This window comes from Apus apus, chromosome 3 (genome assembly GCF_020740795.1).
Source record: "Apus apus isolate bApuApu2 chromosome 3, bApuApu2.pri.cur, whole genome shotgun sequence".
Classification (NCBI taxonomy): Eukaryota; Metazoa; Chordata; class Aves; order Apodiformes; family Apodidae; genus Apus; species Apus apus.
Genome location: NC_067284.1, coordinates 92,619,785 through 92,636,419, shown reverse-complemented (window position 1 = coordinate 92,636,419; position 16,635 = coordinate 92,619,785). Strand labels below are relative to the sequence as shown.

Sequence of the window (16,635 nt, the reverse complement as noted above, 5' to 3'; positions counted from 1 at the left end):
TGTCTTGGGCCAAGTTATCAGGGAGGACCAGCCTCCATTTGTAACACCTCCCATTGCTTCTCTCTAGGGGACATGCAGTGACAGCATCAGGCGTGCAACGAGTGTGTCAATATTCCTGTTCACGATTCACTGGTTGTTGTCTAAGTTGGGCACAGAGACACGGGAAAGTAAAAGGTCACGTAATAATACATAGCTGGCTCACCTATGCAGCCAAGGGACAATGCCATTGCCCTTTTTCTAGTGCTCACAGACAATAAAAATGACCCTCAGAGGTGACCTCTTTCCATTACTCCACCTCCAGAGTCCATCTTCCTTATGCTTTTATCTGCCCAGAGACCACACTGCTTTGTGGTCCTTACCGAAGAGATCAAGAGTGACTGGAATCTCAATTAGAAAAAAGAGGGCAGGAGGAGACAATGAGGCATGACAAGGTGAGGGAGAGGGAAAAAATACAAAAGGAGAAATGAAGGGCAGGAAAAAAAGAGAAAAGAATCAGAGGGTGATACAACAATATTTGGGGATCAGCAAATAAGGCAACAAAGATGGGCAGACAACAAAGAGAAAAGTAGTGAAGGGCAGGATAGAAAATGTTTTCCTTCTCAGAAAGAAGAAATAAAGGAAAAAAAAATAAAAAGAAATAATGTAGAATCAGGATAGGCAACTTCTTGGAGGAATAAAAGAAAGAAAGAGAATGTTTGAAATCAGAACTAAGGAAGAGACTTTTTCTGTGCATAGCCTTTTCACTGTATTTCCCAGTAAGATTGTTTTTTTACACTTTCAACTAAGCTATTTGTGGTTTACATATATATAAAAGGAATTTGCAGTCACAACCACATATCTTAAATAGGGGGGAGAATTTATGTAGAATTATAATTTTATATTAACACAATAAAATTCTGCCCTGGATATTCTGGCCATTTCAATGGAAGTCTTAAGAGTACAACCATTTTTGAAGCACTGGTGTCTAGTGCAGTGTGAGCCTCAAAGCTGAGGGTGGAGTAGCTGAGGTGTGCACCAAATGGTGGCAACCGCACACTTTGCCAGATCATTGCTTTTATAGCAAGTGCCTCATTTTTTATAAGGTATAAAGAGAGACATCAAGGGTGAATGGACACAGAGAAGAGAAAAGGTATCGACAGGCAGATAGTGGATGACTGAGAGCACACCAGGATCCTACTAGGTGCTCTCAGTTTCAAATATTATTTGTCTTCTAACTTTCTGACCACTGTTACAGAAAAACATATTATAGGATGCATCTTCAGTCTAAGCATGTTCATAGCAAGTAATAAGTAACATTTCACATATTATGTAATCTTATGGCTGTTGCTTTATTACAACTTAGTATTTATTGTTGAAATATGTATCCATATTTGCAGTAAGCAAAGTACGCAAAGATACTGACAGGGAATTTTAGAATACTGCTGGAACTAAAATTGTTAGTGAAAGACGCAACTAGCCAGGGTCCAGCCAGTTTTGCTTTCATGAGTATTTCAGTAATGGCAAAATCATAAGAGAACTTCCCTGACCATCATTTTCAAGCCACTGAACAGTGTATAAGTAAAATATAAATCCCACTGTAATTTTTAACTAACTATATCTCACCTGCCTCTTATCCCCTACCTTGTCTATGAATCAGATTGAACCATATACTAAAAATATTCCTTTTCAGAAGGTGTCCCTGATTTTGTCCGGCCATGCTATCCACTTACACTTGCAAACTGCAATGTTAGCGCCCTCACACATATTTCAAGCTCAAAACATAAAATGCAGTAGATATTAAATTGTTCTGGCAGATCCTATTGTCCTGTTACTTTCATTGAAATAATGAGGCTACACTGGTTTTAAAATTGAAAAAATGAAACATAAACATTTCTAAATTAGCGCAGATTTCTCAAGCATCAAAGTAAAAAAAGCTTATTGTAAGCCTCTGAATAACTTCCTTACAAGACCCTATTAAAACTCACCAGCTGCTTATGGACATATGTTTTTTTTACCTTAAAGAATCAAGACAAATTTCCAAATAAGACTACTCTGATACCATATAGTAGGCAAATCTGTGTAAGGAACAGCTTGACTGTTCAGTGTCTTCTTATTGTAATAGACTGTCACCCTGCAATCCAAACTTACATGGAGCAATGCCTCTTCCCACGGTTTTCTCCCAACAGCCTGTGTTCAGTGCCCATTACTCCATCTTCCCCCTCTGTGCAATGACACTTTCAAACCATCCAGCAAAAACTCCCTAAAAAAATCTCAGGCAGATAAATTACAACTGTAATATCTATGGACCAATTCTTGAAATTGGCCTATGGCATCAAATTCCAAGAAAAAATACTGAAGCATGATACTTCAGTTAATGCCCAATTTATCGCATCAGCTTGGATTCTGCAATGCGCAGATGTTCAGATCTCATAAACTTTTATATTTTAGTTAGTATGAAAGGATCTTGATGAAAGCACTGCAGAATGCATCTCAGTGATTTTTCATCAGTGCAAACGACACCATTTTTTTCCACCCTCACTTCTGATTTCCACAAAATGCTTCAGCTACAAGGAGACTGTTTAATTCCCATGCTTACAAGACCCTCTTCTGGATTCTTAAGGAAGGAAAGAAGGCTACCAACTGACAGTAGGTGACAGGATGGCTTTTGTAATGGACTACAATCAGAATACTTAGTTATTGCATGCAGATATTTAACCCATTGACAATTTTAGCCACCACTGTATTGGACTGCACTTGACACAGATACATAATGAAAAACTCTTTTCTAAATTGTATACCTTATCTCCTTTCCTCCCAGTTCTTTCTTTTCTTGAATTACATTTCTGGGGAGACAGAATTTATTGAGATGCAGTTTGAACCATGCTACTTTTTATAAACCTCACTTGTACGTACATTGTGTAATCATTTGACACATCTGCTGTATCAAGAACAAATATGATTTAAGAGTTTTAATAAGAACTTGCATCAATAAATTATAACAGATTGGTGATTAGTAGCATTATTTATATGCAATATTTTTGTACCTCTTATAATGCTCATGTCTGCTTCACAGGGATTAATTATTTTCATAATTTTGTCAAAGTAGTAATACAGAAAATGTCAAAAAGAAAATTAGATTTTCACTTTCCAGACACAGAAAATTAATTAAAGCCAACTCCTTGTTGAAGGGGAATGTCCTTAGTTGGTTCTGTGATGTGGCAGCAGCTCTACATGCTGCCATGTGGGAGACCAAGGCTCAGAAAGCGACTCAGGGAATATTAATCACCAGGCTTCAGAAACTAAACACATGCTGAATGTGGCACAGTTGGTCCCAGCAGGTTATTTATGGAGTATATAAAGTAGCATACAGCAATGATTTCTTATAAAGGCTGCTGCTTGCATAGCCCACCTCAGAGATGGTGCTATACCGAAAGATACCCTCTACTCAGACAAAAACTGATCAATTAGGAAATCTATAATTATCCAAGTATGAAAGGTCAGTTTCCCTTCATGCTGCCCTAAAGGTCTAAAACAAACACCTCAAGTACATTCCAGCTGTTAAAATTAGCATCTAGAGTCCATTGAACATTCTTAGGACAAACACTTAGGTGCCTCCAGTCTATGGAAGAAGAGTCATATAAGCTACTGTCCTTAAAAACTAAATTCCCAGCCTTGCCAAAATGTGAAGGAAGCTGAAGGGATTGTTAAAAAGATTATTTTTTTTTTCAAAAAAAGTGTTTTTTTAAATTAAAACCTTTTTCTGGTGAAGATATAGTCAGAAGACAGTCAAAATCATTGTACCTTCTATAACAACACTTACATAAGAGGAATTAGAAAACAGCTTGAATTAAAAGAGTTAAGTATAAAGTTGATGACTAACAAGACTATTACTTGATTTTATCATTCCTGCAGTTGAAGATTTTTCTCAATTGTATGGAAGTTTAAAAGTGACTTGCCAACCACATATGTTCATCAAGTGATTACTGTAAGATAAACTAACATGGGTAGAAGCATTTGCAGTCAGAATGAACACCGTTTATTTCTGAAGACAAAGTCACAGCTCTCACTGACTGCAGCTGAGACAAAAGTTCACCTGCACTTCAGCTGGACAGAATTATGAAAGACAGATAATTCTGCCATGGATTTGGTATTTTATTTTGACACTGGATGTTTTATTTTAGAGAACAAGTATACTTTGAATCATAGTTGCTCTTAAAGCCAATTAATTTCTAAGCAAGATTTTTTTGTTTGCTCTTGTCCTTCACTGTTAGGAACCAGAGTGAGCCCATGTGCACTATCATCTCCATACAGTTTACAAATGAAATAGATTGCAATAGAAGAACTAGTAAAGAGATAAGGGACAAAAACACCTATGGTAAGGTATGTCATGCTGAATTTAATTATGGCAACTCAGATTTTTCAGGATCACATGGTATGATTTCACTGTAGTTGTTCTCAGATAAGAATCCAATGCATGCCTCAAATATACCATGGAGTCAAGCTCTGCTTGTTGAAAGCTTGTTTAAAGATTTTGAGACTGTTTAGATATCACGTTGGAAATCTGCTGCAACAGAAACAGAGCAAAGACTTGAGGAAGCAAATCTCAGATGTCACTGCTTCAACTTCAGTCAACATTAAAAAAGGAAATAAGGCTCTGTTTTAACTTCTAACCACGAAGTAGCCTCATGCACTTGTGCTAGTAAAGTAACATAAAACACTTTATACACTGTTGGTTCATATTTAGCTTATGCCACAGTGACAGGAGAATGCAGAAGACTGTAAAAAATTATTCAGGAAACTGCTGCAAATCCAATGAACTCTGGAGAGTAACAACCTGGTTTATTTATGCTTTTGGTTCCCTTCTCTGTCAAAGTCCGGCTGGAATAAACTTGCAGTTACTTGAATGAGGTCTGGTTAGCTTCACCTGCTAGACCAGAGTAGAAACCAGTCTAGCTGTTTTCTCTGGTAAGTTTCCAACAATTTTTAAAAGGTAATAGTGGAAGTGGACAATCTTTTGTCAGCAAGGCTCTCTGCTACAGGTTGCTACACAGAGCTATGCCACTTGCTCAGTGCACATACAGTTACAGGAAGAAATCATTATTCATCTTAGCATATTGACAAAGAGTTTTTAGGAAGTTAAAAGAATTAGAAGAATCTACCTTTAAAACACCTTAGGGGTGAAAAAGAAGCAATATGCTAATGGAAAAAGCACTGTAATGAGACTGACTGCACCTGGGTTCCAAGACAAACTCAGTCAGTGATCTCTTGTGTAACCTCTGTGTGATTTGTTGCCTCTGCCTCTCATCCCCTGTTTTACCTACTCAAGCAATAAGCCCAACAGGGCAGACATTACCTCGTACTAAGAAATATATAAAACAATATATACAAGAAATATATACATGTCAATAGAGTATGTACAGGCTACTACACAGAGAATAAAAAAAATAGCTGCAGTGGCATGAACATGAAGAAGGGAAAAGAATCCATAATAAATACTTATTCTGACCATAATACTCAAGATATATCCAGCCAGATTAATAAGTAGACTGAAAGTCTTAAATAGGGAAATGATCTAAGGTTCACTGTTCACCAAACCAATGCATGTGTATGGTATCTTGTATAATCTGCTTTTGATTAAGAACTTTTCGGGGAATGACTAGGAAAAAAGGGTTTCCCTCTCTATATCACCCTTCACCACTGCAGTTCTTGCTTTCCCTCTGCAGAAGGAGTAACCAGCTTCACCTTGGGGATAATGAAAATAAGCAGGTTAGTGGGAACCCCATCTTAGACTAGATAGTAGGTTTCAGCCATGGGAAATTAACGAGAGAAAGATTCCAAAGGATGCTCAGATATCCCTTTAAGAACATGAATAGACAACATGGTCACATATCTGCATTTTCCCTCTCATGGCCAATGCTGGAAGAAGAAAAATACAGCTACAACTGTCACCACAAATGCTCCTAAAACTGTAATTGCTTGTTTATTAATTCCACTGGGTGCAAAAAAACTTTTTTAAGCTGTACAATATCTAAAAAAGAAAAAGCATTTCTCCAGCCTCCTACACCTGCTTCTGTGTGTTCAGATAATTAATATAAATAAAAAATTACAAAAAGTTTATACCTGTCAAGAATTTAACACCCTCTAAATATTACACATGAGTACTTTGAAGAACTTCCCAAAGCTGCAAATGTGTCTGCTTTTAATCCCTTTTATTTCATATCTTTAAAAATAAATTGCCATTTTCTTCATTTTCAGATTTGCTAAGTTACTTCAAATATTTTTAAGCAGGATTATTGGAGAACATGGAGGTCAGCAACTGTTGATGTATTGAGGCTTCACACCAGGAGAATCTTATTTCTCGTACCAACTGGTGCATTCTTCCATTTTAAGCCCCACTAAACTATGCTTGCTTCCTCATTACATTCTGGAGAACACTCTGTTCATAGATCACTGACCTTCATTTTAAAACCCCTTGCACATACACACTTTCCTAAACTTAATAGGTTTTGTCTATAATAGAAAAGATTCAAACATACTACTTGGAGTAATCAAATCAAATATAGTTTTCCTCCTTGCTTTTACTTGCAAAGTTTGCTTAGGCTGCCTATTTACTCTCCCCTTTTTTTGTTTTTTTTGGGTACTATGATCTTGAAAGAGGATTCAGATTTACCACTGCATTTACATTCTCTATAGGACTAAGCATATTTTTACTATGTAAATAGCATTTAATGGGGATAAAAAAATAATCTTAATACATATGCCTCCTTAATCATTCCCCAGAAGCTTTCTTTCAACGGAACATGGCACTTAAGGCAATTTATTATACTTCAAAGCTGAAGTCCTTTTTATTATCCGTTCCATACACAAACCGATGGTAATTTCATTTATTTGTTTATATATGTGTGGCAAAATCAGCTTACTTCCAGATACAATGGTGTTTTACAGTCACCAGGAGAACTGCATCTTTTATCCGGATTCCTTTGAAATACATCATGCACATGACTACTTGTAAGAAATAAAGTGATGCAAAGACATTTTTGCAAAGTGCCTACAGCACTGTAAAACCTTGTCTTTCCTTGGCCTCACCAGCTTTTCTTCTACCCAAGATCCATGAAGTTTATTTTACCCTAGGACCAAGAGCTATAATGCTGTAATGCTATTTAAAAAATTAAATAGTGATCATAAAAACAGTATGTGTTTAAACGGGGTAATACATTGTATATTTGTATACAACTCAAACTTTGAGGTAATGCTATGAGATTCTTTGCCCTGCGCAGTAACTAAATAACCATAAATGATCTTTCATGCATATGCAAATCTGTCCCTCTAAGCACCTTATTAATTATTTCAAAGATACTTGGAGGTCACCACTCATGGAAATTTCTATGCATGAAGCCTCATTAATACAAGACACCATACAGAGAGATAGGATAGATTTTGTTGCCATTTAACAAGGACAGAGAGAGTATAATCTGTAATGTTTACTTTTTCATGTTAATGACCAATGAAATCTAGCCAGCTCCTATCTATAAATCCTTGCCCTGAGCTGATACAGTGGGTTTGAATCGTGGGGCTGCTGCCACACTACTCTGAACAGCTAATCCTACCAATGCACCAGTTACTGTGCTCAGAGATCTGGTCCTCAACGCTGGCTGTTCTCAGCTGTAGTAGTGCTGCCTGGCACTAGATGAGCAGCTAAGCACTAAGGAATTAATGTTGTTCTCCCAAAAATTACAGCAATGACACTTTTGTGTTGGAACAAAGTGAAGCTATGGCATTACCAAGGTGATACATCACAGCCCATCAGCTGAGATGATAGCTGTCTTTTGAATACATTTTATCTCCTGCTTAATTAGGCCACATAACAGAAATCAAAGAAAAGCAAGGACACAATCACACAAAATAATGCAATTACAAAATGCATCTTCTGGTATATCTGTGCCAGCAAGCAAGAAATTAAACCTACTTGAGAAGCATTATTTAACTGAAATCCCTAGATCCTTTCCAGCTCAAGTTATACATATGTGATAACACTGATCTTGCCTGTCACAGCGACCCTTTTCTGTAGTAGTTGCTGGGTTTTTTTTATTCTGTTGTGTGTGTGGTGCTTTCACCTCTAGATTGATCCAATAAAAGATATAAAAAAAAATTGTTACGTTGGTACATTCCCTTGATAAAAATCGGGAACAGTGAGTCAAATGTTAATGGAAACTGCAGGCTATGTTCACTATGTTATCTCTATTTTTGAAAAACACTTGAATTAACAGAACTAATTGGAAGTGCAAACAATTTAAATAGACTTAATTACAAAACCAAACCCACCTGTACATTTCTAGGGCAACATGTGCACATATGCCTTGAAGAAATGGGCTAGTTTTAAAAAAATCTATTCTTACAGGAAAATGGAAAAGTAAAATAATTTTTACAAAATACGGACTCATAACGTTAGTATTTTCTGTTCAAGTCACCAAAAATACTATTTCAGCATAAGTCTGTGATGTTTAAAAATCTGTGTATTAATAAAAACTGTTTTGATCCATCTGTGTAACCTAGTCACCTACCATAACATAAATCTCATTACAGTAAATACAACTGTGATTTGCATCCCTTTTAGCAGCAGGCTCAAATCAACATCTAGACTTTCAATAAAGCTCAGATCTCTTTTTTTTTTTTGGCTTTGAGTCATGTTCTCTTAGAGATAACTTCTATTAAACTGACATTGCCAGGGTAAGAAAGAAAAGTATTTTCTTGGCGTGTCCCATGTTATTCCTTCCTATCAAAGGGAATTCATTTTAGGCTTCACTGAGGTAATTAAAGAAAATTGTGTCAAACAGTGCTTTATCATACTCACATGTAAATACAGACTGCAAATTGCAGTTGGAAAAATGAAGATTGCAAACTGTAGATTGCAAAAATGAAATCTTAAACTATTCAGTAGGAGTGCCATAATAAGCAGAAAAGAAAATAACATGATACTGCTCTGAATGCTTCCTAATTTAACTCATTGCTGATGAAAGCTGCTGGATCCATAGCTATGAAGGAGGCTAAAATCCTTTGTAGCTGAACTGTAAGAGATAAAGTAAACTCAGGCATTCCTCTTCTTCACAGGTGTGATGCAACTCAGCCCCATCACTTTGTCAAAGGACAAAAATACTCATCAGTTCCTAACTCAAATACAACCTAATTCTAGAAACAACCAAATTTCTTGGAAACCAGAAAGTCAGGCTCAGGTAGCTACAAAAATGAACACGTGAAGTTACAGCAGCACTGATTAGATTCTTCATCCTGCCAAGCAGTCTGAAAGACACTGCTTACAAGTACTTTTATTGATACAGAACTGCTAACACAACAAAGAAGGGGTAGCAATCAATTTTAGTCTTAGATGGGAGATTATATAAAAATGCTGAATACTTAGAGATTGTGACTGAAAACCTCTCCAACACAGAGGATGCTAGTGCAGTATAATGTCAGTACTTCTCAGAGATGATGAGGCTGGCTCTGAGCGAGCAGGTATGCCCAGGCAGCACCATGCTCCACTGTACAGATACTACCACAGGTCCTGAAGTAGTATTTGCCTGGCCACAGAATCACAAAATTGTTTTGATTGCAAGAGACCTTAAAGATCATCTAGTTCCAACCCCCTTCATGTGCAGGGACACCTCCCACCAGACCAGGTTGCTCAAAGCCCCATTCAACGTGGCCTTGAACACTTCCAGGGAGGGGGCACCCACAACTTCCCTAGGCAATCTCTTTCAGTGTCTCACCACGGTCATAGAGAAGAATTTCTTCTTAATGTCTACCCTCTCCCAGTTTAAAGCCATTACTGCTTGTCCTATTGCAACATGCCAAAATGGTCATGTCCATCAGTCATCATGGTCAGTCCTCATCAGCCTACCAGAAGTGTCAAAGAGCCTTGCCTACATGCTATACTGATACAACTATGCCTTCTTCCCTTCAGCATAATGATTCAGCTCCAGGTCAAGAATCTCTGTACTGCACAGCAGTGCAGAAGGCCTAAACATGCACTCTACTAACATGCTTACTTGCTGAAGAACAGGAAAAATTGTATTGTATTGTAACTGTATAATTACTACTATTACTATTAGTAGTATTAGTATATGTTGGTTTATTGTATAGTATTTCAAAAACAACCTTCTGATTTTTAGAGTTGTAAAACTTCAAAATTGGCAGGTTTTTAGTTTTTCCATATTTAGCTATTTTAACACTTAAAGTGTAACACAGCTGAGGCTAGACTGGCAGCAATAGCTGCTTTTCCATTCCCACAGCTGAACCCTATCTCGCTTGAACAGCAGAAGTACAGTCATCCTTTGGGCATCCTTTACAGTACTCCAAGACTTTGCCTTCCTCATCTCAAAGACTGAAATCATATCCCTGATCATTTCTTGCATTTTTTCCTCATCCCATCCCTACTCTGCGTCTACCACTCAATTCTCATCGTATTCAACACCTAGAAGAGAGAAAAAGACTGGCTTGCTACTTCCAGCCAGGGATCAAAACTTCTTCAAACTTCTTAGTCTCCTCTCTGAGAAAAGGGACAGACAAAACTTCTAACTCAACAACTACAGTGGCATGATATGTGGAAAAATCCTTTTTTTGTTTTGTGCAGCATGACCAGCGATGGGTTTACAGACAGAATCACAGAATCATTGTGGTTGGAAAGAACCTCTGAGATCACCAAGTCCAACCATCAACCCCAAAAAAGCCCCAAAGAAACACAAACACTCACACACACTCCACCAAAAAACACCCACAAAACCCCTTACAACCTTGGCCACTAGAGCATGCCCTGAAATGCCACATCTACACGTTGGTTTTTTTTAATACCTCCAAGGATGGTGACTCAACCAGCTCCCTGGGCAGGCCATTCCAGTGCCTGACCACTCTTTCAGTAAAGAAATTCTTCCTAATACCCAATCTAAACCTCCCCTGCTACAACTTCAGGCCATTTCGTCTACTCCTGTCATTATTTAGCTGGAAGAAGAGGCCAACATCCACCTCACTACAACGTCCTTTCAGGTAGTTGTAGAGGGCAATGAGGTCTTCCTTCAGCCTACTCTTCTCCAAACTAAGCATCCCTGGTTCCCTCAGCTGCCCCTCATATGACTTGTTCTCTAGACCCTTCACCAGCTTGGTTGTTCTCTGGACATGCTCCAGCACCTCAATGTCCTTTTTATAGTGAGGGGCCCAGAACTGCACACAGTACTTGAAGTGCGGCCTCACCAGGGCCAAGTACAGGGGCATGATCACTTCCCTACTCCTACTGGCCACACTATTCCTGATGCAGAACAGGACACTCTGGGCCTTCTTGGCCACCTGGGCACACTGCTGGCTCATGTTCATCCAGCTGTCAACCAGCACCCCCAGGTACTTTTCCTCTGGGCAGCTTTCCAGCCACTCTTCCCCAAGCCTGTAGTGTTGTCTGGGGTTGTCACTGAAATGCAGGATCCAGCACTTGGCCTTATTGAACCTCATACAGTTGGCCTTGGCCCATCGATCCAGCCTGAGATATACGCAAAACTAATAGATGATTTGAAAAATCTTGCCCTGAAATCAAAATCACATACATTTTTAAAAAGAAAATCAGCTAAAACGAACCTACGCAAGGGAGGGAATAGCCAAGCTCTGGGTCATGTATGAACTGGCGGTCGTTCAGCATAGTCACACAGTACAGATGGAAACAGTCCAGGCAAATGACATGGCGATGCACGCACTGGAACACAAGCACAGGACTCCTGTTAAAAACAAAATGGGAAAAATTATGAACAAGGACTAGACCAAACTCCCGAAAAGGCTGTTTTCAAACTTCTAATTTTACAATGTTTTTTCATGAGTAGTACACAAGACTATTATGTACATTAAAAAAATAATTTAGCCTGGCATATTGCAGCACTTTTAAAAAGAGATGGTTTCTAAAATGAATTAGACACATGAAAAAGGAGTAAGTTTTTGCTGAAAGTTGAAACTTTACTGAAAACTGGAACCTAAAGCAAGAAAAATTCTTTACTAACAGAAATCCTTTACATAAGGTGAGGTGAGATCATATGTGGTAAAAAAAAATAAATGGTGGTAGGTAAGATTAAATAGGAATGTGACCATCTAGGAAAGCTAAACAGGAATTTGTGAAGACCACTCTGTGCCTTCAGCATCTAAAGGCATCCATTACCACTCTACATAGAGGGCATTCCCTTGGTAATAATGACTAGAATAATTCAGCTTCTGGTCAGGTATATAGGATTCAATTTGGGAACAAGACATCTGAACTTCAGTGCTATATATAAATATCTCTCTGCCTGCTAAGCAAGAAATTCTCATGTTAGTCCATACACTCAGTAGAGGCTGGAGCTGATCAGCCTCCAGGTATCTGCATTAGGGTGAGCTGAATCACCCACATGGCTCCACTGACTGTATGGACTACATCTCCAAGCACCATTACAGGAGCTCAGACACCTGCCACACATGCAGACACCTACACGGAGACAACTAAATATGGCTATTCCAACCTTGACAAGATAATGCTTGTGGAAATGCAGCGAGGAAATGCTTGGAATAAGTGAGGAAAAACAGTTTTACTCCACACCATCTACAACTTATCTGGGCAGCCTGTTCCAGTGTCTCATCACCCTCACAGGAAATATTTTTTTCCTAATATCTAATATAAATCTACTCTCTTTCAGTTTGAAAACAATACCCCTTGTTCTATCACTACAGGCCCTTATAAAATGTCCCTTGTAAAAATGTTCCTTGTACTAGAGTACGAGCACTAAAGTTCTGGAAGGCCGCTATTAAGGTCTCCTGGGAGCCTTCTCTTTTCCAGGTTGAACAACTCCAACTCTTTCAGCTTGTCTTCACAGGAGAGGTGCTCCAGCCCTCTGATCATCTTCATTGCCCTCTGGGCTCACTCCAACAGTTCCACATCCTTCTGATGTTGGGGTCTCCAGAACTGGACACAGTTCTCCCAGTGGGGTCTCATGAGAGTGGAGTAGAACTACCTCCCTCGACCTGGTGGCTATGCTTCTTTTGATGACTATGACCCTTTTAATAAAGTTATGTGCTCTGTAAGTGTTACAAAATGCTGTTTGTTTATCTCTTCTCCTTGAAGAGTATTTCCAATCCCAAGTATCGAAATTGGAAAGAGAGGTGCATTAAGCTGAAAAAAAGAGTGAGATTCCTATTCAAACGCTGAACTACGTTATTCCTTTCAGTTGTCTCTGGGCAAACACAGGTAGATATGGGTTACATGTTAAATGCTTTTAGAAACTAGAAAGAAAATTATTATTGCAAATAAAAGGAGGAATTCTCGCATATTCACCCTGCCCCAGGAGACAGGTATTAAAATATAACATCAAATATAGCAGGACTTGTAATAAAATCATCAGAGTTAGCAACAGTATGATACCTTCTATAAATCCTGCTATATGATGCTTTGAAAACCCCTGAAACAGTAAATCAACAAGCCCTCAATGTGGGAATACAACTTCAAAATGTAATCAATAATAATTTCAGATACTGTATGTAAGCACTTAATCTTCCATGAAAATATGCTTTAGAGTTGCACATACTATAGAATTCATGGCAGGGTGTTGGTATCTCCAAAAATATAATCTTTATGTTTTAAGGATTTTGTTGAATAAAGCAGCTTAAAAACGGAATTAAATAAAACCTCCCCATTACTAATCCTTATTAGTTGCCCACTTGCTGTTCTGAATGTAACAAATAATAATTTTTAAAAGACAGCTGTAAGGCAAAATGAGACCATGATCTGTATCATTTTAGCTCTGGCTGGTCCCAAAACCATTATAGAAAGGTGGTGTGGTTATCTTGTCCATACAGTGCAAAAGTACCCATTGCTGAATAGTTAAATGTAACCTTAAGAAAAACACCCTAAAGTGTTCTTCCTGAAATGCAGGTATAATCATATTTGTCTATAGCTTTAATGGATATCTCTCTTTTAGGGTTAATTGGTCGTTTTTTATTGCGTCAGTATCGCAGTATCTTGGTAGTTTCATGCAAAGCTACCTGGATATAAATTCACACTTCTTTGACCTTCATTTCAAAGACAAAATATATTTTATGTGAGAGGAGGGATCTAGGAGAGAAAGCCATATAACATTGTGTATCTTAAAAAACAACAACAGGGCAGACATGAAAATAGTATTATAAATGCTTCCACCTAAACTTGTATGAAAACAAGACTAACAGCACCTCATTATGTAAATGAACTACTATAAGCAGTTACCAATGTAAATTATTTTGTGGTAATCAATTCTGCCTCTTAATTGTGGGAAACTGTTCTTTTGTTCCCCAATATCGGCTCATGACATTAATATATTACAACTGTTGGAAATCAAACTATATTCTCCAGACGTAGCACAGTCATATACGTACATATTTAAACTGCATACTTAGGATCAACATTAGGCTTAATATGTGCTATCTCTTAACACTATCAGACTTGCAAGCTATGCTTACAAGTTAGATATAAGTCTGGGTTCTGACTGCGTCACAAAATGCAAGCTTAGCTTTCACAGCTATTACACCATCCACTAATTTTGCAGCCCACAGTATGTGTCATAAGGCTTGGAGAAACTCAATTTGTATGCAATGCAGATTTCCCCTAATTCATTTGGCATTGTAACCATGACTGCATTCCAAAATTTGCAGATTTTATATCAAAAGAAAGCACTTCTAGTTTATAAGAGATATGCAAGTTTTCTTCCTGAGATCAGTAAAGACAAAGATGTAGAGATTATCTTCATAATGCCCAGATGAAGATAGCAAATATTCATTTAGGATAACCCCAAGAGTTATTTACAGAAGCCCTGATTGAACAAAACACATTTTATTTTAGAAAGGAATATTATGAAAGTAAAAAAATAAAATTGCCATATAATATAACAAAGGCTCTTGCTCCATCTCACATAACAGTCTAGTAATGTAAATCTGATGCATATTTTAGAAGGTATTTCATAGGTTCCATTTATATAATGTGTTTGGCTGAATTAGAGGCTTCATGAGAATAATATATAAGAAAAATGTTTCTCACAGCAAGGAATAAATTGGTCCTTTTTGTTCACCAATTAGGAATGTAACCACTTTTAAAAATTGAAATTCTAACATTACAATGCATCACAGAAAATTTCTATAATAAGTCACTCGCTCTTGTGCTCTGATTCCTTTTCATTAGAGTTTTATCAGCATGCATTTACTTAAATGAAAAAGAAAGGAGAACTTAAATGTTTCTGCTTCATATTATTACTGTCAGATAACTGTGTGGCACAACAACAGCACGGCTGGAAGCGCTATCTGGTCTGTATGCTCTTTCCTCCTTCTCCTGACTGAGAAGCCACAAGGCACAGATAATTCTCAGAATACAGCAGTATACTGGCTAAATAAAGATACAAAAACTTGATCTTGTTTAGATAAGAAGCTCACTGGGAAATAAATTGTTCTAGTATGTCTCAAAATCTCATGACAGTTATCAATGCACTAAGAGTGAGTCCAATGGCTATGAATGAGGGGCTACTTAGCATAAGGAATTATCTCCAGAGATAACAGTGGATTAACTGATATATCTTTCACTGCCTACTGAAGAACAATGTGGGGCAACTTGTCCCTTGCTTGGTCTTTATCCTTCATATTTTGAAAAAAGCTCAACTGAGTAAAAGATTAAACAGCACACCATATATATCAGTCCATTTTTTTTTTTTAGAAAATGTGAGTAGCCACAGTCTGAAGCACTTTGGAGCAAGGAATGTATCTATGCCTGTAGAAATCTGTGAAGAACATGTTGGACAAACCTGTGAAACCCCCTTAAGGTCATTTCTAGGTGACAGTTGGATTTTTCTCACTTCAATCTCAAAATCTTAGCTAAATAGTAATAAAAAAACCTTAGCAGATGTCTATAAGGCTGCCTTGCTAGGATTACTCAGTGAAGCAAAAATAGCCATTTGGGATTCATTTCTGTGCAGTAAACAAATCTGGATGCACACAGCTATATCACAGCCTTTAACCCCACCTATGAGTGCTGTATTTATCATAACACAGTTCTGCATTTCTAATACATTTTCCCATGTCGACAATCTTTCTGTACTTCAAAAAGCTTTTTATATAAGTACCATGAAATAATTTCATTTATAAATGGATCTCTGTGCCATTCCAAAATGAATCTTTGTTGACTTATAGGTCAGATCAATAAGCACCACTAAAGATGAATCACTGATTAAAATGTGTAAAAAAAAAACTTAGAAAAAATACAAACTTTGGTGACAAAGACAATACAGGCACTCTCCTACTTTATAAACAATCAAAGTAATTAAACAGAAATACTGTCCTTGAGTAGCACTCAATCAGTTTTGGCTCTAACCTTGTAGCAGAACAAAATTACAATGTCTAAATAAGTCAAATTATTCATCCATCACATAGCTGCCTCATTGAACTGTATGTAAGAAGAGTATAGTCTTCTAAGTCATACTAAGCTGGTGCCACATCTGGTTTTCTTGTCTACCACATACAGTCCACAGTCTTATTAAAAACTATTGAAAAAAATGCCTATTTATGACACTTCAAGTGCATGGTTTTCCTACCATGAAAATACTTCCAAGTACTTTCAGTTACAGTAAATTGTTAAATTCTATT

The 16,635-nt window shown here is 37.5% G+C and overlaps 1 protein-coding gene across 1 annotated transcript in view; it reads right to left on the bottom strand.

Moving 5' to 3' along the window:
* The window catches only part of PRKN (parkin RBR E3 ubiquitin protein ligase), a 705,342-nt gene that overhangs the window by 261,386 nt on the left and 427,321 nt on the right, over positions 1-16,635 (bottom strand). Inside the window, exon 7 of the mRNA XM_051615355.1 lies at positions 11,596-11,732. Within this exon, the coding sequence (XP_051471315.1) occupies positions 11,596-11,732 (137 nt within the window). The remainder of the gene's footprint in view (positions 1-11,595; positions 11,733-16,635) is intronic.